Consider the following 25,324-nt stretch of genomic DNA (forward strand, 5'->3'; position numbering starts at 1 on the left):
TTTGAGAATGCAATGATGTCATCAACATTTGCAACACTCATTTCTGGGTCATTAAAAGAAATTACAGCAATAATGTGCAATCTCCGACCATAGGTTATAACTCCAGCACACACAGAGTAGACACACAGCAAGTCGGCATGGCGATGGGACTTAAAGGATCTCCCCGGGACACCAATGCATTGCATTTGGCATCTGCCTACTTGAGTTTTTAATGCTCTGCAAATTTCACATATTGTTGCTGAGTTTCACAGTGCTTATTGTACCTATGCACGGCAGATATACATGTGGAATCTCTGCATACAGAGTGCTGTGAACCTGGTGCTTGTCGGTGGGATGAGGTTAGGTAGCTCGTTCTCGACAGACACAGATCCAATGGACAAGTGCCTCCTTCTGCCCTGTAAACTTTCTATGATCCAGGGAGGTGAGCCTGTACCTGGCAATGGTTGGAGCCAATCATGGCACAGCACTCGTCCAACGATCAAAAGGACTTGGGAGGCAGCTGGTGTTGCCACATACATTGAGGGAACATGATCCCTACTCTAAGCCCTACAGTTTATCTCCTCTACATGGCAGCCTTTTCTTTTTAGGCAGTCCCTTGGGATTGAGGATGACTTGCTTCTACTTGGTTCTCAGATAACTAAAGAGACCAGTGCAGGAACCACAGACTCATCCACCGATGGGGCAGGAGGTGGCCGACCGGGTGGGTGGTGGTTTATGAGGTGGTCCCCTCCTTCCGCCAGTTGTGCTTCTTCTCCACGGTGAGTCATCATGGGCCAGAGACTCCCAGGAGCTGGTGGGGGTGTTACAATTCCAAGGAGGCTTTGAACACATTCCTGCATCCTCTGCCCTGTCCACCTAGTATTCTCTTCCCACGTCACTGAATGAAGCTGCTCCTTTCAGGCTGAAACCCACTTCCCAAGACTCCCAGCGGCAATGTCATGACCACTGTAATCTCAGCATGGAACTGCCATCAGAAATTGCATAGGTTGAATTTCAATGTATCAATTCATATGAAATCACCCTAACAATTTTATATAAAAGGTAAATTTTCCCATTTTCATAATTTTGTTGAAGTCCCCTGATTAGTTATTAGCTCTGATTGCAGCATCCATTTATCATGCCAAATAAGGATGAAATCCAATTTCTAAGCAATTCTATTTCTCCTATTCTGCCTGCCAAAATAAATAAACTCTCACCCTCCCAATTATACTTCTAGTTACACATCCTTGCTTCACATGTCAATGTCCCTCTGCTGAATCTATGTCTCCTCCTCACAACTCGCGTAGCTGCCTGGTTTTACATCAGGGAACTTGGAAATGTTTACTGTCCTTCAAACCTAGTTGTGAATTGCTGAGGGTCCAAGACTCTTTCCTTGTGCCATACCAGGTACGAAATAACAGCCTGCATTTATAGAGAACTCTAACATACAGAAATGCCCAGGGTGTTCTTTGATTTCTTACAGCCACCAGAGACTGGGTTTTGTTTTAATGTCTCATTCTAAAGCTCCTCCAACAGGACAGCACCACCTCTACAATGCACTGGGTGATCAGTCCAGTTATTGTGCTCAAGTCAGAAGATTGTAGATAACAATTCCCACCCGAGAGGTTCAGAGGGACCCACTGGGACATTTCCAACATAAAGCACAATGTACAAATGGAAGACCCATGGTCAGTAATCTTGCTTGTCCCTACCTCTTCCTGCCTGTTAGTCCTATAATTAATAAAAATGTCCAAAGGAAAGGATTTTAAAGCACAATTTATTTTTAACTAACCCCCCCCCCCCCCCATGATTATACTCCTTAGGTTCTGCCCCAGCAGTGAGCTGGTGAAGACAACCCTATCTCCAGCTCAGCAGGATAGTCAATCGGATCAATAGGCATGGCCGCACCCTCCCACCACCACATCACCTCAAACCTTTCGTTGATCTACAAGGCACAAGTCAGGAGTGTGGTAGAATATCTGTCATTTGCCTTGATGAATGCAGTTCCAACAAGTCTCAGAGAACTTCTGGACAAAAGGCGAGAGTGCCTGGCACAGTGTGCAGACATCAACCATTGAACACAGGAGATCAGGGTCAAGAATTAGTAGCTAGTTCCATCATGAACCCCTTGTGCTCAGAGTTTTAGGAGATCAAAGTTTTAAATGAGGTTTCTGCATTGCCCTAGGGCCAACTTAAGTAGGACTGTAATCTCTTGATTCAAGGCACCAAGACCAGGCTTTTGACTTTCAAACTTTTTCTTTGGTCTACCTGTAGGTGAACACTAGTGATTTCCATCGCCTGCACCATGCTGGATCCAAAAACAGCTTCAGCGAGAGTAACCCTTTCACCGAGATAGCCATGACCAGCTGCAAGTATAATGGAGGGGTGGTGAGACCCCTCAGTAGCCTCGGCACCTCACACAGGAACCTCCATGACCTGGACTCGGAGACGCAGCCTCTGCACACCAACTCCGGCTTGGAGGTGGTGGTCTCCAAACCTGACCAGAACAACATCTCCAACGACAGCTTGGTGAATGAGGGCAGAAAGTCGCCCAAGAAGTCTCAGAATATCGGGCATAAACTAGGACATCGAAGAGCCCTGTTTGAGAAAAGGAAGCGGCTCAGTGATTACGCGCTGATATTTGGAATGTTTGGGATTGTTGTTATGGTGACAGAGACAGAGTTGTCATGGGGAGTTTACACTAAGGTAAGCCTAGATTTTTTTTCTCAGTGACACGGTGCCTGAGAGACTCTCCCTAATCTGCTTCAGAGTAGGCCAAATTGCTGAACAAAACCAGCCCCCAAAGCACATGACCTTTGGACTGTGTTAAAAAAACACAGGCCTGAAACAGCCGTTATGTGCATAATTAAACTGAGTTCAATATATATAGTAATTGTTGGAAACCAACAGAAAAAGTTGTTTCATTGTTGTGAAATATCCAATCTGTTGAGGAATGTCCTTCAGGAATGGAGTCTGTGAATCATATGCAAAGTCATTGATACTTAATGTCTTTAGGGCAAATAGGAATGAAGAATAAATCCCAGTCTTGACCACATCTCCCACATTCCCAAGAAATATGTTCACCCAGACTTGGAACCTTCCAGTGTGAAAGTTCAAAGTCGACACTGGCTCCCATGTTTACAATATCCGATGAAGAGCAGAAGGAGAGCTCCAAATCTGAGGACAAGTCAAACAGAGGAGCACAGCAATCTTAGTTTCAGACAAGTCCTGCAGAGTGAAAGATGGAAGAGATGGCATTAAATAAATGGTGTTTCAAAAGTGAGATCGAAAGGTTTCTATTAGGGAAAATTATTTTCCTTTGAAAACAGGCAGATAGATGGAGTTAAGGTGCAAATCGGCCGTTATCTTTGAACAGGTGATTGGGCTCAGGGGGCTGAATGGATGTTGTGTCTTTCTATGTTCCTGAAAGCCCTTAGTCTTTCCAACGGAAATGTCTCTAGTTCTACCTTGAGGCTTAATATGCATTGGCTGAATTCCAGCAGGATCTCATTGGGGGCAAGTTTGAAGGATTTATTCATTTTATTTGTTTACAGGATGTGCGAGCCTCTAATTGATGATAACAAAGTTGTGTTGAACCACTTTGAACTGCTGTAGTCCTTCTGGTGGAGATAGTGTTGTTGGGGAGGGAGTTCCAGGATTTAGTCCCAGGATGAAGAACATATTTCCCAAATCAGGATGGTAAGTGATTTGGAGGGGAACCTGCAGGTGGTGGTGTTCTTACACACCTGCCGAACTTCCTGGTGGTAGAGGTGCTGTTGGAGTAGCCTATGGAGTAGTAGAGTCATAGAGCAATACAGCATTGGAAACAGGCCCTTCGGCCCAACTTGTCCATGCTGACTATGGTGCCCACTAAGCTAGTCTCATTTGCCCGCATTTGGCCCATATCCCTCTAATCCTCTCCTATCCATGTAGCTATCCAAGTGTCTTTTAAATGTTGTTATTGTACCTGCCTCAACCACTTCCTCTGGCAGCTCGTTCCATAAAGGCACCACCCTCTGCGTGAAGAAGATGTCCCTCGGGTCCCTTTTAAATCTTTCCCCTCTCGCCTTAAACCTATGCCCTCTGGTTTATAGTTCCCCTTCCCTGGGAAAAAGACTGTGTGCATTCACCCTGTAGTTAACTCCAGCACATTTTGTGGATGATGCACACTAGAGCCTTGGTGTGCCGGTGGTAGAGGGAATGAACGTTTAGGGTGGTGGATCGAGGCGAGAACACCAGTAAGGTGGGAGGAGACAAAAGATCAACAGGGATTCACTCTGCTGATGACTCATCATCATTCTTCCCACAAGGACATCAGAGCTGGGAGAGATTCTGGCTCAATTGATCCTCACTCCCTCACCTCATGCATAAAGAATCAGTCTCCAGATGAGGCATTAAGCAGACCCAGCATATCAATAAGTCTTGTAGCATCCAAGGTGGGAAGTCACCCATCACTGAATATGGCAAAGCCTGTTCTGAGTCATTAGTCCTGGTGGGCGTTCTCTACATATTTCTCACTTTGTGTTTAGATGCCAGAGTGAGAGAAATTCTTAGTTATCGAGCGATAAATCAATGAACCCAAAGCTACCAAGAGTGAACCATCCAACTTCCCCTTCAGCTCGGTGACTTTGCCCAGCAGCCTGTTGGGAATGTGAGCTGGCAGTGGAGTGGATGGGGGTAACAGGGAATTTGAGATCCCAGTGATCAGTGGGACCAATTGGAAAAATTGAGATTGAAGGATCAAGGATGAAACGGAGTAAGGACAGAAATAGAGGGTGACATGGAGTCAAACCAGTTGCAGAGAGGGGAGGAAGAGTGGGATGAAGAGAGAGAGAAATGTTTAAAATTCCTATGTAAGAATTCCCTAACTGCTGGAACAAGATTGAACCGTTAATATGTTTCCCTTTGTGGGCCAGAGAACTTGACTATTAACAGTTACCATATCATTAAATTGTAGAATACCAGCCCCAACTCCTGCAGTCAGTTTAATCCCACAAGTTCCATAAAGTAGCGGGGGGTTTGAAGCTGAAATGCAGATATGGAGCATTGCAAATCGAACAGGAAGCTCTGCAGATTTCCAACTCACAGGATATCCCTGGAAGGTCTGGCTTAGTCTGTTCAAGTTCAAGTTTATTGTCACAGGCGTACATACTCAGGGTATAAATGCCATGAAAATCAGCTTTTTGCAACAGCAGCACAGTACATTACAAACATGGCAAACATAAGGTAACATAAACTTAAATTAACATAAATCGTACATAATTTTCAGGACAAAATAAACGTAATATTAGTGCAAGTTGAGAGAGAGAACAAAGGAGTATAATCCAAAGTGGTGTTAGGGTTTTTCAGGTCCGTTCAAGAATCTGTGAAGTTGCTTGTTGATAACGTGTGGTAGGTCGGGGAAGGTGGTTTTGCGAGTGGATTGGTGTCGTGAACTCAGATTTTCAGAGACCCACAGTTCCTGCAGCTAATATTTTAAAAGATGTACCCAGAAGTGTTGGAGGTAAGTGAGGATGCTGAGCAAGCTGCTTCCAAGCCCTGCCCAGGACTGCTTTCCATTGACATTGAAAAAGATATCGGGAGCATGTAGAATGGGGTTTTCAATTTTGCACCACCTCATGAAACTGCTCTCACTGACTTTGAGTGATGCAGATGCACGTCAATTATGGGTGGGCTTCTTGCTTCCAGGTTCTGAGGCCTCTGGACAGTTGATCATAAAACCTAGGCTAGCGTTTGTGAGAGTGCTGCATCACCAGAGATGCTATCTTGAGGAGTCAGTGAACCGAGCTTTTCTCGACCTGTTTGGGAGTTCCCCGAGTGTCCTTGCTGATATTGACAACCCAATCAACATCACTAAAATTGTCTGGTCATTCTTGTGTGGGGAGTTTACTGTCTGTATACTGGTTGCTATGCTTCCTACACTAAACAGTTCGGAAAGTACTCCATTGGGTGTAAAGCTCTTTGGGACATCCTATTGTGGTGAAAGATGTGGTAGAAATGCAAATCTGTCTCTTACAATACTGGAAATATTGCTTAAATCCATTGCATAGTCACTGTCCAATCAAATACAACTATGGATAGAGCATGAGTGATTTTTCAACTGCCGAATTGTACAACACTAACTTAGGTGAGTCAAGATTGTGACAAGTCTGAAGGAGTTCCATCTTGTTTTGTTCTATAACAAAGGAACAGGAGAAGACCATTCAGGTCTTGAAGCCTGTCCGTTTAACACGGTTGATCAGTGTTTTAACTCCATCGACCTGCCTTAGTTCCAAATTCCTTACTACCCTTACCCAACAATAATCTCTCAGTCTTGGAAGCTCCATTTGACCTCTAAAGCTGATATATCTTGGTAGGAAGAGAGAGTTCCACATTTCCAGCCGGTTTTGTGTGAGGAGGAGCTTCCTAATCTCATCCCCGATGGCCAGCATTGAATTTTAAAGTTATGTCCTCTTGTTCTGGACTCTCCCAACAGACAGAGTGGTTTTTCTCTCTCTCTACCTATCAACTCCTTTAATCATTTTATCCACCTTGATTGGATCACACTTAATCTGAAAAGGAATAAATCTGAATCGATGGAACCCAGGCCTCATAATTTAATCCTTTTAGCTGCGATGTTCTTCAATCTTTAAAGCTTCAATTGACTTCCAGCCTCAGGAGTGTGTGTGAGAAATATATCTAGATTTCCACTACCAGTTAATTTCTGATTTAAGTCCTAAGAACACATGATGAAAAGTGGTTGTTCCTGTTGAGAATCCTAAGGCCCTCTCAGTCCAGTCTTCCAGTCATTCTGCATTTTAATTACCTCTGCTCCATGGCTCCAACTGTCTGATCTCATGTGTGAAACATTGGCAAATGATTTCTTGGATGCCCATAAAATATCACCTATTGCCCCTGCTTTGTTCTCAAGCCCCTCCATAGCCTCCTCACTACCAATTCTATAAGCTACTCCAGTCCTACAGCCCCGTGTGACTTTTGGGTTGCAGTAAATTCCAACCGCTTGATTCGAGTAGATTAACTCCCTGGATTTAATCTCACTGCTGTTGCCAGCCAGGCCTTCAGCCACTGAGCTTTGGAATTCTCTTTCTAATTCCATCCACCTCCATCACCTTCGTCACCTAAAACTCTCCTTAAAATCTATCTCTTTGACCAAGTTTTCGATCATCTACCCTCATATCTCCTGACAGGGCTCGGCACCTGTCCTTATTTGATAACAATCCTGTGAAGCATAGTGGGCTGTTTTGCACTATTAATGGTACTAAAGAAGTAGAAGTTGTTACTGCTGTTATCCATTGTGTGGGCAGCTTGATCAAAAAAAAATCAACTAAGGTATGCAGACAAAAATGAAAACTTATGAACCAGGATCAAGTCTGCTTGGCCATTTAATAAGATCATAGTTAATCTGATTATGACTTCAATTGAGCATTCCCATCTACCACCACTCCCTTGCTTATCAAGTTTCTAACTACTTCTGCCTTAAAGATATATTCCACTAACTTTTGAGGAAGAGAGTTCCAAAGACATGACCTATCTTTCACATCCATGTTGAACAGCTGATGGCTCTTTACAAAGTACGATAAACAGCACAGTAACTGGACTCTTGGCTCAACGCCATCTCTTGGGTCTACATGAGCCTCCTCCTACCCAATCAAAGTATGTGGAGTCACACCAGGAAACCATGTTTCCTCAGCTAGTCAATCCCTGAAGCCCCAAAACCTGATGCTAAGCTCAAGGTGCTGGCGCTCTCCTGTTCTTCCCTTCTTTCTGCACAGATTGTGAAAGTTGTTAGAATTGATTCCTGGGACAGATGGATTATTGTGTGGGGAGAGACTGAGCAGGGATGTATTCCCTAAATTTAGAATAATGAGGTGATGGATTGAAATACATACTTTTGTTTTAGATTTACAAGGTTGATCCTGAGACAGCATCAGGGTAAAGGCCCAACCACTTAGTACTGGAATGAGGAAAAATTCCATCAGTTAGTGGGTTGTAAGTTTTTGGCATTCCATGCCCATAGAGAACTATGGATATTCCATGCTTAAGTAGATTTAAGGATCAGATCGATAGATTTGTGGACACTATGGCAAATGAACTACAATATAGGACCTAACAAGGGTAGGCTATCCTTTGGTAAATTGTGAACAGCAAGAAGCAATAGAGTTCCAAGGATGGGACGCCATGCACATCGATCATCGAAATAACTTGGCCAGGGGCAGAAAATAAACTGATGGCATGTTGGCCTTCTAGTCCAGAGGGCTGGAGTACAAGCCAGTGCACTTGATACTTCAGTGACACAAGCCCTCGTTGGACCCCACTGAGAGCACTGGGAACAATTCAGGCTCCACATCTTGGGGAATATGTATTGGCCTTGGAGGGAGTACACTGCAGATTTACCACAGTGATACTTGAACTCCAAGGGTTAAACTACAAGGTGAAATTAGACAAATGAAGTTTGTATATACCCAGGAACATAGAATGTGAAGGGCTGATTTGATTAAAGTTTTCAAGATACTGACGGAAAATGTGAGATAGCGAGAAATTATTCCTGCTGGTCATGGAGATCGGGATGAGGGGGAACAAGGCCTAAAGCTAAGAGCTTGGGTTTCAGGAGTGATGTTCAAAAACAGCTTGACGAGCAATATTGGAATAAATGACAACTGATTCTAGGTCGTTTGTTAATTTTTAATCTGAATCTCACAGATTTTTATCATCCCAAAGCTATTAAGACATATGGGAAAAGGGCAGGCATATAAATGTAGATCACAGATTGGCCCTGATCTTATTGAATGAATCAAGGAGCTGAAGGGCCTAGCTGTTCCTATATTCTCACATTACTATGAGGGTAGTTACATCATAGCTGTACAGAGTTCTGGTCAGACCCCATCTGATAGATCAGTGGATTATTGTAAACCAAATGGATATGGACTTTGGGTCACAAAATAGCCATTATCTCACAAAATGGAGGAATAAGCTCAAGGGCCCAGAAAACCACCCGTTGTTCTAATGCTCCTATCGTTAGGGGATTAAGGGATGGGGGATTGGATGGGAAATTGGATGGGGTGATCAATTGGCCATAATTTTACTGAGTAGCAGAGAAGGTTCAAGGGGATGACTGGCCAGCTCCTCTTCATATGTCCTGTATTTTTATTTGTAATATCTCAGCCCAACATTAAAGTCCCTTCTCTTCCTTTTAAAATCATCTGATTCTCCAGTGCCATCATTTTCTTCATTACCATTTTTAAACTTTAATTAGATAGATTAATATAATAAAGCCTGACTTTTGGGGTTAATTTATATCACAGATAATTTGTCATTTTCTCTGCTGAAGAAGTGAATGCAAACTATGCATTTAACAAGACCAGCACTTCATTTAATTCATTATGGTCTCATCCGTGTCTGTCTTTGATAGGGTCACATTTGCCCCAAGCTCTTTCCTTTAATGTATTTATAAGATATTCTTTGCTCTCAGATTTGATAGTCCTTTCAATTATTGTTCGCATTCCAAAAAATCAATAGCATAATCCTTTTTTTTTACCTAGAGTGAAATGAAATCATGACCATTTCTGGGTTGTTTTTTCTCACTCTAGAAATTCAACGGGGGCACTTCCGGTGAATCACCCTTGCATCCCGATATAATTTCCCTATGAGGAACATTCCTTTTGGAGCATCATGGGGTAGCTTGGACCTCTGTTTTCAGGGAGCAGCCTTCACAGGGCATTCCCAGAACACCAGGTTTTCTCAGTGCAACATCAGGCTGGATGCCCAAATCAAAAACTTACCTTACTCACCCCCCTCTCCCCCCAACAGCCCTCCAGCACGGCTCCGATTCCCACCTCTCCCAGATCTCCATCTGGACGCCCTGCAACTGCACCTTCCAATTTTTAGAGGTTTTCTTTTATGTTCTTGCATTCACGGCTGCCCCTTCCACCTTCTGGCTGCAGGACAGGATAAAGTTGAGCTTGTGGCCTTCAGCCATGCTAATCCAGTACCACAAACCTCTAATCCCTTTCAGTTGCACCAAGGGACTTGCACCTCTTACACAATGGAAGTTTGCCTTTGGGGTGAGTGGGGCACCGCTGGTCAAACACCCCCAGTGTGCTGTACAGGATCATCTGGGTATCTGCTTGCATGTCACTTGGTACTTTCCCTGTCTCCCTCTGTTGCTCCTTTGATAACTCCTCAAACTGCTCAGTTTTCATATTTTCTTTCCTTGGGGTCAGCATCGCTTCACTGTGGAACTAGAGAACCTCGCAGCACAGGAAGCCACCCTTTGGGCCATTGTGCCAATGCTGGCTCTTTGAAGGAGCAGCCTTGCTCCATCCACATCCCACTCAGTGTTCATAACCGTCTCAGTTTCCTCTCAGCAGCAATCCAACGCAGGATTGCTTTATAAAATGGCTGATTGCGCGTGGCAGCAGATCCAAATCCAAACTGGAAATGCTTCATGTTATTCAGTCTTCGCTATGAAACCTTCTGTGTTGAACTGAGGTATAAACATATCCATGTCAAGGGAGCTTTGCTCTTGTATTTAACCTTTTTTTTGTACCTGCCCTATGAGCGTTTGATGAGACAGTTAGAGGGAACTTGAAAGTCGCTGCCTCCTACCTGATTCTTCTTCCCTTTCTTTGGCAGTCTCTCAGGCTTGAGGATGACTTGCTTCCACTCCTTTGCTGTGGGTTCTGAGGTGGCTGATGTTCCCAGTGTTGGGTGTGCACAGATGGGGCAGGGGGTGCTTGACAAGTGGTTGGGTGGGTTGCTTGGGATGTTGTGTGTCCTTCTATTGTTTATGCTGGGCCTCCACATGCCTCTGGGTGAGGAATGCTCTTTTCCCACTTTCAATGTTATGCACCAAGAAGCTCTGTGAGTTAAAAGAACGTTACAGTTTTTCAAGGCAGGCTTTGAGAACATCCTTGAAATGTACCTCCATCCTTCCAAAATTCTCTTGCTCTAATGGACTGTGGTGTGGATTAAACAATTATTATCCTGCTTGTTGAAACCACCGCCCTCCAGAATGAAGCTTTAGTCTCTATTCTACATTCTTGTGTTGAAACTGGAAGTCTTATCTTGCTTCTTTGAAGTTCATTGGGCTGATAGTGGTTATTATTGTTGGTTGTTGGGTTGTTAGAAGTACTCACGACTCTGCCTGACGCTGGCTCTGATAAGATAGTTTTTGTAGTCTTCCTGTGTTAATGTGAGTGGGCTGTGTACCACAGAAAACTGCTGTTGCCACTGATGACATTAGTGTTTCACAGCAACACGTGGTCCCATCGGAGAGAATTGTCCCTTTGAGACCATCAAAGCAAAATATGTTGGAAATCTGAAATCAAAACCGGAAATGCTGAACAGGTCAGACAGAGAGAGAGATAGAGAGAGATATTTCTCAGGCCAGTGATATTTTATCAGAATTGGAAGTTAGAGATAAACAGGTTTTGAGGTGCAGTGAAAGTTGGAGGGAAGAGAGATCAAAAGGAAAGGTCTGTGATATGGTGGAGACCTAAAGAGAGTGAACAGTGAAAAGGAACAATGGCACAAGGTGAGAGAGGGTGGGAATGGGGCAGGGAAAAATTCAGAAGGTGAGACTGGAGGAGAAACAAGTTAGACAGCAGAATTACGATGTGAAATTGTGGAAGCCGCTGAATGTGGAAGGTGGTAAAGTGCCCACACGGAAGATGAGGAGCTGTTCCTTGAACTTGCATTGAGCTTTGTTGGAACAGTGTGGGAGGCTGAAGACCAGGATCAGAGTGGGACAGAGAACGAGAGTGACAGGTGACTGGAAGCTCAGGGTCACACCTGTGGAATGAATGGAGGAGTTAATGTCAGACACCAATCTTGCTTTGATAAGCTTCTCCTTTGACTCCACTCACCCCATGCCCCCCTCCAAATAAAAGACCTTGCCGTGGGAACCTGTGTGGATCCCAACTTCATTTTGTTCCAGTCCAGCTCAGTCCCCTCCCCCACCACCTTTTCCAGTATATCGATGACTGAATTGGTGTCATTTCCTGCTGAAATTAAACATTTCATCAACCTTGCCAATTCCCAACCTTCGCTCACCATCACATGGTCTAACTCCAATTCCTTTTGCTTCCTTGAATTCTCTGCTTCCCTTATTACATCCGCTTTAAGCCCATGGATTCCACACTTACTTTTACCCCACTTACTGTAACAACTCCATTCCATTCTCCTGGTTTCTATCTCTTCGACTTTGCTCTCACAATGTCATCTTCCACGGTAGTGTTTCCCACATGGCTCTACATCTTAACCTCCCCTCCTCTTTCAGCACTCTGATCTTTCCTTCCATCACACTCTGGTTCATCCTCAGTCATCTGCAATAACCCCTTCCCTTACCACAGCACCGTCCAGTGCAATCTAATGCTTATTTTTTTCATCTCTTCTGTCCAGAGCCTAAAACATTTTTTTCAGCTAAACTGTGATTTATCTCTACTTACTCCAGTCTTGTGTGCTGCAGTTGCTGCTCTCGATTCAATCTTCTATTCACTGGGGAGATCAAATGCTGATTGAGATATCCCCTTTTGATCTGTAGGGGTGATCCTGTGCTCCCAGTCACCTGTCACTTTAATTCTCCATCCCACTCCTGTTGTCACTCTCCATCTTTGAACTCTACTGTTGTTATAAAGCTCAAAGGAACAGCATCTCATCTTCTGTCTAAACACATGATAGCCTTCCAGACTCTAGTTTGATTCCAACAGTTTCAGATAATGGTTCTCCTTCTACTTATGCCTCTTTCAGGCTGACTTCTGAACTTTTACCTATTCCTTTGTTACCCCCTGTCACCATGCACTTTCATTCCTTTGCCATCGAGTTTCTCCTGCCTTCCATCCTATCACAAACCTTCCTCCCTTTTGTTTTCTGCATGTTAAAACCTGCTTTTATCTCTAATTTTTTCTAGTTCTGATGAAAGGCCAATGTCCTGAAGTGTTAACCCTGTTTCTCTCTCCACAGATGCTGTCTGATCTGCTGAGCATTTCCAGTATTTTCACAAAACCTCACCTGCTGGGAATGTATCTTGGGAATTCACGGGTGCATTTTTTTCTCCATTTCTCCAACCTTGGGGACCGTGCCTTCAGCTTCCAAGGCCATAAGTTCTGGAATTCCCTCCCTAACTCTCTCCACCTCCCTCTCCTACTGCAAGGTGATCCTCAAACCAATTTCTTTAGTCAAGTTTTTGATCCTTTGCCTCACTATCCTTAAATATGGGTCAGGATCAGTTTCTTTTGTCTGATAATGCCCTTGGAGTGCTTTCTATGTTAGGGGAACTGTTCAAAGGCTTGTTGTTGATATTCTATCCTGGGTACAAACGTCTGGAAATCCAACACAAGTCTTTGCAAGCTGGGTGATGAATTCTTCACTTTTTGCCTAGACCTTCTGTATCCAGCACTTTGGGGAAACTTCCACCCTTCTCCTGAGCTTCAGTCTCCTAGTTGCTTGAACCTTGGAAGGTACAAATGGATTCTCATGCTCATGGCCATTCTAAGATGTGAGTTCATACAGTTGCTAACCCAAAGTGACAGCAAGGGTGTTCGTGAAAGGAGGAACAGGTGTCATAGAGAGATACAGCACAGAAATAGACACTTCATTCCACCTAGTATATGCTGACCATCAAGCACCCATTTTTCTTTATACTAATTCTACACCAATCCCATTTTATTCTCCCCACATTCCCATCAACTCTTACCCTCATGCTACCACTCATCTACACACTAGAGGCAATTTACAGAGCTCAGTTTACCAACTCACACATTTTTGTAATGTGGGAGGAGATTGGAGCACCAATAGGAAACCCACGCAGTCACAGGGGAAACGTGTAAACTCCACACCAACAGCACTGGAAGTCAAGATTGAACCTGGGTTGCTGGAACTGTGAAGCAGCAGCCCTACTAGCTGCATCACTGTGGTAGATAGTAATCCGTTGCTAGAATCTGGATTCTTTCTATTCCCCACCTGCTTCCACTATTACCACCACACATCCAATAAGTAAGGGGCAGCTCAGACCTCCAGCTTTAAGGCCAACCAACTGGCAGCTTGAGCCTGACCCAGTGGCAGTTAGTGGTTGAACCATAAAGAACAAGTATGCATTTAGAACTTTCGAAACTTCAGGACATCCCATGTTGCACTTCAGCTACATAACGGCCACATATCACTACAGATCTCTCTGGCTCTAGCCTACAGCAAGGTCCTGCAGATAGCCACGTGCTAAGGCCAGAGCAATCTGTTGTGATAAGTGTTGGACGAGGATCCCAGGGAGAACTCCTCTGTGCGTGGGATCTCATAAATCAACCTAGTGAGTCAGTCAGAAACTTAGTCCTTAAGATGGCGCCTCTAAGGGTGCAGTGCTCCCTCACAACTGGCACTGCCACGATCTACCCAAATTATAGATCGGGAGTGGGTTTTGAACCCAAAGGGAGAGCGCTACCCACAGTTGATACCAGGCAGAATTAGGTGGGTGTCCCACAGACCTGCAGGTTGATAGATATTTGTCAGAGGTTCCACAAGCAGGATGGGACACGTGGAGTCCAAAACCGTGTTAGTTGACTTCAGGCTGCATTGGTTCCAGTGCTGCATCTCATCGTCATTGTGGAATCTTATTGTGTGCAAAAAATGTCTCCTACACTTGACTATGTAACAATTGTCCGCACTTCAAAGGAACTCAATTGATGTGAGATGTTGTTAAGGCAGGGAAATCTCTCACCATGAAACTGTGCTAATGGTTTGTGCCTTCATTCCCATCTAAAGTGTCAGTCCTGGAGCTTCTGGTGCTCTAATAGATCAACTCCATTTCTCACAGTGTAGGTTACAGGATATTCCATGCACTGTTTCTCTGCCATACATCCGCTCACCGAAAGAAGCCGTGCTCTCTTGTGCACTCATTAACAATGGCATAAAAATGGTTCAGGTTATACTTGTATTTCTAAAGAACCTTTCACAACCTCAGGGCATCCCAAAGAGCATAAAGGCTGATGAATTAGTGCAGTCAGTGTAGTGATATAGGCGATCCAGCAGCTAGTTTGTGCGCAGAGGCTCCCATTAACTGCAAAGCTAAACGACCAAGTAATGTGCTTTATAATATTATGGAAATATTGATAGTTTCTGCTGAAAGGCTTCGTTGCTGAAAGGAGCTCAGGTTATTTGTAAGAGGGAGAGGGAGGCAGGGACAGAATGTCAGAGACAGAGACCAAGAGAGATGGATAAACACATGGACAGGTAGCTGGGCAGTGAGAAAGAGAAGAAGCAGACACACTGGCACATGGAGACAGACAGAAACACAAAGACGGGTGAGGAAAGAGTAAAAGGGATAGACGGTAGGCGGACAAAGGGACAGAGAGTGACAGACAAATGAATACATTGAGACAAACAGTGACACAAAAACAAACAGAGAGACAGACAGACAGACAGGCAGAGAGAATACAAGGCTTGATTGGGAACCAAACACTTGTCAAAAGTATAGAGTTTCCTTGTGGTTAGTTAATGGTTGGATGAGGTGTCAGGAGTACTAGTACACTGACACTAAGGACCGTAACCTGACACCCAGACATTCTGTACCTCTGACAAGGGAACAGCAGAGGAGGATTTTGTACAAAAAGCAAAAATCCTATGGCAGCTGGAAATGTGAAACAGAGAGCAGTGGAGGAGTCGGCAATGCAGACAGCACTGTGGAGAGGGCACTGATCAGAACAGTACGATGCTGCAGATAAACAGCATTTCAGTAGAAACAGATCAAGGCGAAGGGGAGAGGAGACATACTGTAACTGCACCAGGGCCGCCAACTCTGATTGGATGTATTCTTGAAGGCTGCAATGTGAAGAAAAAGTGCTTCCAGTTGCTGTGTTCTGAACCAAGCTGCCAGAAAGCAGATTCAATGGATTTTCTCAAAGAGAAGTGGATAAATACTTCTAAAGAAAATATTTGCGGGACTCTGAGAAAGCACGGGGTAGAACCAGTGTAGGCACCAGGGTCTGCCTGTCCATCTCCTGCACTGGAAGACTCCATGTAGTAGAAATTTGTCCTTGATCATGCACATTGCAGGTACAACATGGTAGCAGCTGTACTTTGTACCTTGCTTCCAAGAGCCATTCCCTTTACTCTAATGGAAACAGATTACTCAAGTGGAGTAGGGCATGCAGGTGTTATATTGTGGGTTCAGTGAGGGCAGCTGTGGGTAAGATTTCATCACCAAGTTTTACCAATTCCTTACAGGAAGCAATAGGGGGAGAAAATTTAAACAGTTGTTTCATTTTGTTTGAGCACATTATTCATTGGAAGATCAGTAATGATCATTGGCTTCAAACAATAAATTGGCCCAATATATCCCACCAGATTTAGCAACTGCACCCATGTATTCAGGGTACCCAGGGAAATGGACTGAAATTACAACATCTGGATCTAGCCCAAAGTTGGGTGAAGTCTGTTCCATTTTCTTCAGAAATATGGCTTCCCCACCAGGGTACCAATACTATTGGGAGACAAAGACAGGGCAAGCTGGAAATACTCAGTAGGTCAGGTAGCATCTGTGGAAAGAGAAACAGAGTTAATGTTTCAGGTCAAAATGCCTTCGTCAGAACTGGGAAATGTAGAAAATTAATGGCTAGGTCAAAGGGAATATCTGTTGTGTCATGGAAATACCTGTTGATGAAATTATTTGATGGCTAGGTTGATGAGGTATTAGAAAGAGAGAAAGAAAACATGAATAAAGGAATGTGAAAGCTGTGAAATAAGGTCAACTAGAGAGAGAGAAAGCAAAACAAAGGAATGTAAAAGCTGTGAAATTCAATGCCATAGAGTCTGTCTCCAGTGGTTCAGGCCTTGGACAGAGATAAGCTGAGTTAATATTGCAGGTGGACGATCTGCAGCAGAATTATCTGATTCTGATCCAAATGGAGAATGTGAGTTACCTGAAGTTGATGAATTTAATATTGTGTCTGGAAGGACACAAAGTGCCTTGATGGAACATAAGGCACTGTTCCTCAAGCTTATGCTGGATGTTGTTATAATAGTGCAGGCCACAAATAGATAGGTCAAAGTGGGAGTGGGATGGAGAATTAAAAGGGCAGGCAACTGGAGCTCGGGGTCACCCTTATGGACTGAACGCAGGTGGTCCACAAAGTGATTACCCAATCCGTGTTTGATCTCACCAGTACAGAGGACACTACATAGTGAGCACCACTGCAAAACACTGGATTGGAGGAAGTGCAAGTGAATTACTGCTTCACCTGGAAGCACTGTTTGGGTTCCTGGATGGTGGGAAGGGAAGAGTGAAAGGACGGATGTCACACCTCCCGCGATTGCATGGGAAAGTGATGTGAGAAGGGGGGTGGTTGGTGGAGATGCAAAGGAACAGTCCCTTTAGAATCCTGAAAGAGGAGGGGAGAGGAAGTGGTGGAGGGCTGGTGGTGGAAGCTCATCAAAGGTGGCAGAACTGTGAAGGATGATTCATTGAATGCACAGGCTGGTGGGGTGGAAAGTGAGGACCAAGGAAACTCTATCCTTGTTCTATCCAGGAGGAGAGATGTGAGCACAAAGGTGTGTATGTGGGAAATAGACAACACGTGGAACAAGGACTCCCTCAGCTATGGTAGAGGGGAAGCCTTGGTTCCAGAAGAAGGCAGATTTCTCATCATTGGGAGCATGGAGGAACTAGATGAATGGAATGGAGCTCTTGCAGTCGGCAAGGTGGGAGGACATATAGTTGAGGTAGATTGGAGGCTCTGGGCTTGTAATGGATGTTTTTTCTAAACTATCCCCTGAGAAAGAGACAGAAAAATCAGGGAAGAGAAGGGAAGGGAAGAGTCAGAGATGACCATGTGAACGCGAGAGCAGGATGGGAACTGGCAGCAAAACTAATGAATTTTTTAGTTCTGTATGAGTGTAGGGAACAGATCAGTACAGTTGCCAATGTAATGGAAAACGATGACGGAGAGAGTAGGGCTGAAACTAAGACTTTTCCATATATCCCACAAAGAGACAAACAGCTTGGTCCACATGAGCTCCTATTGCTATATTTTTGATCTGGAGAAAGTGAGTGGAGTTAAAGGGAAAGTTGTACAATGTGAAAATGAGTTCAGCCAGGCAAATGAGTGTGTTGGTGTAGGGGAAATGACCCAATGTAAGCATAAGGAACAGCACCTCATCTTCTGTCTGGGCATGTTGTAGCATTACATACTCAAGTTCGAAACCAACAACTTCAAGTAACTCACTTTCTCTGTCCGTGCGGAACTGGCTGGTTCTGCTGCAGGTCATCCATTTGTAATATTGCCTCAGTTTTTCTCTCTCCACTAGCACAGCCTGACCGCTGGACATTCCCTACAAGCCCACATTTCACGGCTTTACTCTCCCATTGTTTGTGTTCTCTCTCTAACTGCCCTCTTTAACCAATAAACCAGATAACTTCATCAACAGCCTATACCACAGCAACCCTGGCCTTACCCTTTCAGAAATGTTTCCTTTTTCTGCTTTTCCTGGCTCTGATGAAAGGACTTCAACCTAAAACATTAGCTCTATTTCTCTTTCCACAGATGCTTTCTGACCTGCTGAGTGTTTCCAGCAACTTCTATTTTTGGTTGGCAGTATTTTGATTTTCATAAACAGGAGATGAACCTGTCCAGTGACTGTGTCTGTCTCTGAGCTCTGACTCCTGGTAATACAGAGTGTGAGAGTTGGTGCTAACAAAAATCTCCCTGGAATGAGTGGGGTTGCAGTGTAATAGGGAGCACGGTTACAGGCACTGCACAGGGAGAATGGACAACACTGGATGCAACAACTTGCATCTCTGTAGCAGAGTAAAAACATCTCAAGACATTGCACAGGAGTGATATTGAACAAATTCTTAATGCCACACCCTATGATATTTTAGGACAGGTGACAACAGGCTTCTTCAGAGATGTAGGGTTTAAGCTTTGCTATAAACTTGTAATGTGCCATTGTGGCTGATACAGTGGTACAGCTAGTTCAGTTGCCTCCTCACAGCTCCAGTGACCCAGGTTCAATCCTGACTTCCGACACTGTCTGTGTGAAGTTTGCACGATCTCCCTGTAGCCGCGTGGATTTCCTCTGGGTGCTCTGGTTTACTCTCTCATTCCAGAGCTGGCAGGCTGGTAGTTAATTGCCCCTAGTGTGTAAGCGAGTGGCAGAATCTGGGAGGTTGTTGATGGGAATGTGAAGGATAAATTGGGATTAGTGTAAATGGGGACTCAATGGTCGGCACAGACTCAGTGACCTGAATGGGCTGCCTCTGTGCCATATAAATCTATGATCTCTAACTTTTCCTAATTCTGAGCAAAGGTCCCCTGAAACATTAACTGTTTTTCTCTCTCCACAGATGCTGCCTGACCTGCTGAGCATTTCCAGTATTTTCTGTTTTGATTTCAGATTTCCAGCACCTACTTCATTCTGCCTTTGTAATAGTTATGTTCCTGTTAATTGAATGTCCCAACATTTCCCCCAGAACTCTTCTCTGAAAGCCCTCCCTCAAACAACTGTGCATAGCTGCATCTGGCTGGGAATGCATGTGGTTATAAGGGTTCGATTACATAGTGAGGAAGGTTGTGTAGAGTAAGCTTATATCACATGGAGGTTTGACCTACTGGAGATCTTTAGGATTTTGAAAGCAACTGAAACATAGATCGAGATAAAATTTCTCCTGTGGTGGAGAGTCTTAGGTTGGTGGCCGTCCCCTCTGAATCAGTGTCTGGGCACTCGGGAGAGGTTAGGAACCATACCAGGGCAGTAGAAGTCTGGAACTCTTTTCACAAAAGGTAGTAGATGCTGGGGCTATATAAATCATTGCAGATCTGAGCTTGCTGGATTTTTAATAGCCATAGGTATGAAAGGAATTGAAACCAAAGTGTTTAAACAGAGTTAACATACAGAGAGGCAGGACATCCCTGGATGCTGTACTGGCTTGAGGAACTAAATGTTCCAAAGTCATTGCGTCATGTCCCTTGCCTAATTCACTGAGGGTGACTTGTTGGTGCAATTGAGACTTTGAGCATGAGGGATGAAAGTGTTTCCATGAAGTCTACCTGCTGCCCCATGGGTGATTGGGTTTGGTAGGGGGAGGGGCAAGAGAGAGGGACAGATAGACAGACAGAAGAATAAAACATCTCTCCCACAATAAAACATTAGAAATAAGAACCGGAATTGGCTTCATGGACCTTGCTCCAGCATTCAGTAAGATCCCAGCTGATCCTCTACCTTGGAGACACAAGAGACTGCAGATGCTGGAATCTGGAGCAATAATCAGAGTACACAAGTGGCCTTCATGTTCCTGCTTATCTCCCTCCAGCAGCTGTCTCCAATATTCACACTCCCCTCCTCCCACCTTGCTCCATCTGTTTTTTTCCTTCTTTTCCCTCTTTTCTCTCTCTTTGTCTGCCTCCATCTATCATTCACCTGCCACCGTCTCCCAGTTCTACCCCTGCTCCCTTCCCCTGCTTAGCACAACCTGTCTGTCATCTTATTCCCCTCCCCAGTCCACCAATCACCTTGGACTCCTTTCTCACCACTCCCCTTCTCTTTATACTGGCCATCTCGCTCTCCACTTTCATTCCTGATGCAGGGTTTCAATCTAAAAAAAGTCAACAATTCCTTTCCTCCCTCAGATGCTGTTCAGCCCACTGAGTTCTTCTGGCAGATTGTTTGTTAATCCTCTCCTGTCCGATTTTACCCCTCTTCATTCTTTGATGCCCTTAGTGCCCACAAATATACATCTATCCAGGCTTGCGAATACCCAATGACTGAGCATCCACAGTCCTCCGAGCAGGGAATTCCAAAGATTCTGACTGAATGAAGAAAATTCTCTTTAGCACAGTCCTAAATGGCTGACCCCTTACTCTGAGACCCTGACCCTGCTCCCAGACTCTCCAGCCTGAGGAAACAAACTCTCAGCATCCACCTTCTCAAAATGTATGGTCAATAGAAGCACTCTTCTGTAGTTACCATCTCATAGACTTCCCCAGGAATTTCCAAGAACCTACTATGAACAACACAGGGAAGAGAAATCCTAGCAGCGTTAAATATTACATTTCCCTCCATTTCTTTCTGAATATTATTTACTAATTATCAAATTCTTAGAAATGGCATGAAAGCCGTTAGGTTGACAGTTAATAATCTTCCAGTTGACTCATGAAGGATCATATGGCATCCTAACTGGTTGGAGATGGAGGGGAGACAGGCTCTGGAGAGAGTTAGCTGACCAATGGCAGGACTATGGGGTCAGAGGCTGTTGTAGGAATAGAGATAACACGGTGAAAGCTCCAGGAATTCACCTAACTGGAATCAAATCAACTGCAGCACTTGACCACCGACCCTGGGTAATATTTGTGTAGGTCTAGGGTGGATTAAGATACAAGGCAGGGTGTTCTGAGCATTCATCAACTGAGAGAATCATGGAACTCTTAACTTGGCCAATTACCGTTGTGCAATTAAGCACTGCAGAAGATATTCTGGGCTCACCCAGCTGTTTTATTGGTGATATCAAGGCAGATTCTACAGCGATGTCCTATGGTAGGTTCGTGTGTGGGGTATAAATTTCTGACTCTCAATGGTTTTGGCTGCAGGAAGTTTGATGTGTGCTGGCAATCATTTGGCTGCACACCCTCAATGCAGTCCCAAGTCCAAAGGACTGATTTAAAAATCTATTTATTATTGCAGTCCCAATGTGTCACTGCAAAATTGTAACTGACATGGAGTCAAATTGCTAAACAATTCCTTTTTCAGATTATTGAATCTACTGCACAGTCTGGGAGCATATTAGTTCCTGTTTCTGTATAAATTTGCAAATCAGAGACATACAGATAACTGACAATGCGTTGTGATTTCACAACTGATGCAAACTGTAATATTTAGTGTGTGTTCTCAGTCCGTTTCCTTTAACTGTTTATCCTTGCTGTTGTTTTCTTGGTCTCTATCTTCTCGTTACTGTCTCCATGTCCCCCTGTTTTCTCATTTTTCTTCTTATTCCAAAGTGCTTGAAACTCTCCATTCTGCCGTCCAACAGTGTGCTCAAGTGTGTGTCTGAGGTTAGTGTTCTGACTGCTCTAACGTGTGTCTGAGCTTGGTATTCTGACTGCTCTGTGTGTCTGAGATTAGTGTTGTGCCTGCTCTAATGTGCATCTGAGGTTAGCGTTCTGATTGCTCTGTATGTTTGAAATTGATATTGTGTCAGCTCTAATGTGTGTCTGAGGTTGGCATTCTGAAAGATCTATACGTCTGAAATTAACACTGTGTCTGCTTTAATGTGTGTTGGAGTTTGGTGTTCTGACAGCTGTATGTGCCTGAGGTTTGTGTTGTGTCTGCACTAGAGTGTCTGGAGTTGGTGTTTTCCCATTGTATTTTGAGCCAGGAATTATAGTCGTACCTGGTCTACTGTAAATCCTGGGTTTGCATCTGTCTGCTCAAGTGTGTGTCTGAGATTAGCATCTGCTCTGCTGTGCCAGTGATTAATGTCTGCTTTGTTGAGTCAATTAAGTAAGTGTCCTCCAATGTTTGGCTGAGATTAGTGTTACATCTGCTCTGGTGTGCCTCTGAAATTAATGTTTTGATTCTTCTAATGCGAGTCTGAGGTTAGTTTCTGTCTGCTCCGATTACTGTCCGCTTTGGTGTGTTTCAGAGTAGTGTTTGCTCCAGTGTGTTTGAGAGTAGTGTTTGCTCCAGTGTGTCTGAGAGTGGTGTTTGCTCCAGTGTGTCTGAGAGTGGTGTTGCCTACTCTAGTGTGGCAATGAGGTAAGTGTTCTGACTGCTCTAGCATGTCTCTGGGGTTAGTGTTGTCCGAATGGGCTGTTTCTGTGCTGTAAATACTATGCATGTTATAAAAAAGATAATTGATATTTTTTGGAGACAGAGAGAAGCGATGAAGGGGATGGTGAGGAGATGGGTTTCTCTTGGTTGTCCAGACACTTGCTGGCATTGGCATGAATTCTGATAAAACCCAAGATGGATTTGGGGATAAAACCCAGCTTGCTGTCACCACAAATGGTCAGCCTTTGCAATCTCACCTCCTGAGAGAAGCCCCGTTCCAGAAACATGGGCAGATAATCCTGGCTGATACTCCAGAGCAGCACTGAAGTGCTACTGCACTGTTGGAGATACTGACATAGAGTCATGGAGTTGTACAGCATAGAAACAGGCCCTTCGACCCAACATGCCTATGTAAACCATCCTGCCTAACTATACTAATCCCACTTGCCTGCATTAGTTCCATAGCCCTCTGTGCCCTGCTCATTCAAGTACCTGTCCTGATGCCTCTTGTATGTTGTTACCGTTCCTGCCTCCATCACCTCTTCCAACAATCCATTTTCAATACCAACTACTCTTTGTGTGAAAGGTTTACCCCTCAGAACCCCTTTAAACCTCTTCCCTCTCACCTTAAACCTATGCCCTCTAGTTTTAGACACCCTATAATGGGAAACGGACTCTGGTTATCTTCCCTATCTATGTCTCTCATAGTTTTATATACATGGTTATGTCACCTCCTTTGCTCCAGGAAATACACACCCAGCCTATCCGATCTCTGCTTATAACTCAAGCCCTCCAGTCCAAGGCAACATCCCCGTGAATCTTTTCTGCACCCTCTTGACCTTAATCACATCTTTCCTGTGGTGCGGTGACCAGAACTACACACAATATTCCAAGTGCGGCCTCACCAACATCCTGTACAACTTTAACATGGCGTGCCAATTCTTGTACTGATGAAGGCAAGCATGCCATAGACCTCCTTTATCCCCTGTCTACCTGTGTTGTCACTTTCGGGGAACTATGTACTTGTACCCCTTGGCTTCTGTGTTCAACAACACCCCCAGGGCCCTGCCATTCACTATGTCCTACCCTTGTTTACCTTTCCAAAATATACCACTTCGCACTTGTCTGAACTAAGTTCCATCTGTCATTCCTTTGTCCACTTCCCCAGTTGATCAATATTCTGTTGTAACCTCCTTCACTGTCCAGTGTACCTCCAATTTTGGTGTCATCTGCAAACTTACTAACCATGCCAACTACATTCTCATCCAAATCATTGATATATGTGATGAAAAACAGAGGACCCAGCACCGATTCCTGTGGCACACCACTGGTCAAATTCTTCCAATCTGAAAAACAACACTCCTCTACCACCCTCTGACTCCTACCATCAAGCCAATTTTGAATCCAATTGGCTGTATTTTGGATGAGGTGTAATCCAGGCTCTCTCAGTAGATATCAAAGGTCCCATGGTACTGTTAGGAACTTGGGGGACTCCTCGTCAGTATTTTTGGCCAATGTTCATTCGTCAACCAAAGCCATCTTAAAAGAAAGTCTGATTATTTAATATATTACTGCTTGTGGGAACTTACTCTGCTAAATTGGCCACAATGTTTCCGACATAATGTCAATAAATACACTTAAAAATTACTCCATTGGCTGCAAATTGGGACATCTTGAGGTGGTGAAAGTTGCTATAGAAATACAAGTCTTTCTTTTCTCCACACCATGCGCAAGTGTCAGATAACCGTGATAGGCATCCAATGAGACAATAAAAACATCTCAATACAGCGTTCTATTGCTCTGCGTTTTTTCACTTTGGAAAATAGAAGACTTTGAGGGGACCTTATTTTGAGGGAAACTGTGAATGGCTTGTTCCCTTTCCTGAAAGGTTTCAAACACAAATTAAAACATAAAGGTTTAGGAGTGGGGAGGGGGGGTGGGGGCAGGGGTGTAGGGTGCTGAAGGGTTATTTTTGGTCAAAGAGCATTGAATAGTCAGAGAAAGAGGGCAAAAAGATGGAAGAGAAAATTCTGGTGGATTAGGGATGGTGAGGTGAGATTTTGGTAGGGAGTGGATCAATGGGATTAAGGTTTGGGGATAAGGTGGATAGGTGGGGTAGAGAGAAATGGAAAGTGTGTGGGGAAACCTTGTTCCAAAATTTTCTTTCTGGCTGCACTTCCTTGTTAGGGAGACAGAGGTTCAGGTATTCCGGTCATCACTACTTGTTGAGTTCTGTGTTTGAGTCTAACCATCTCTCTCTGTTGTATTCCAGGCGTCACTATATTCCCTCGCACTCAAATGCCTTATCAGCCTCTCCACTGTAATATTACTGGGTCTCATTGTTGTCTATCATGCTCGTGAGATTCAGGTAAGGGTCTAACTCTTCTTCCAAGTCTTTCCCCATTTTCTTCTCCTTCTTTCCCGCAGCTGTTCCAAGTGCTGACTTGGACAGTGAGAATAGATGGGTTACCTGACCACTGGAGGTTCTCAGTCAATGGCGGAGCCCTGCCCTGTCAAACCTGCTCCCTGTGTCAAGCTCTGTCACACACTTTATTACGTGCGTGTGCGTGTGCGCGCGCTTTAGTGCGTTTATTTT

General features: G+C 44.3%; 1 protein-coding gene across 2 annotated transcripts in view; it reads left to right on the plus strand.

Moving 5' to 3' along the window:
* The window catches only part of kcnn1a (potassium intermediate/small conductance calcium-activated channel, subfamily N, member 1a), a 75,257-nt gene that overhangs the window by 15,729 nt on the left and 34,204 nt on the right, over positions 1 to 25,324 (plus strand). Inside the window, exons 2-3 of one of the 2 annotated variants that reach the window (XM_052037691.1) lie at positions 2,254 to 2,685; positions 25,001 to 25,096. In XM_052037691.1, coding sequence (XP_051893651.1) covers positions 2,254 to 2,685; positions 25,001 to 25,096 — 528 coding nt within the window. Of the gene's footprint in view, positions 1 to 2,253; positions 2,686 to 3,554; positions 3,679 to 25,000; positions 25,097 to 25,324 lie in introns of those variants that run through there. The other variant, XM_052037692.1, reaches the window with a different exon arrangement.

This window comes from Pristis pectinata, chromosome 24, assembly GCF_009764475.1.
Source record: "Pristis pectinata isolate sPriPec2 chromosome 24, sPriPec2.1.pri, whole genome shotgun sequence".
Taxonomy (NCBI): domain Eukaryota; kingdom Metazoa; phylum Chordata; class Chondrichthyes; order Rhinopristiformes; family Pristidae; genus Pristis; species Pristis pectinata.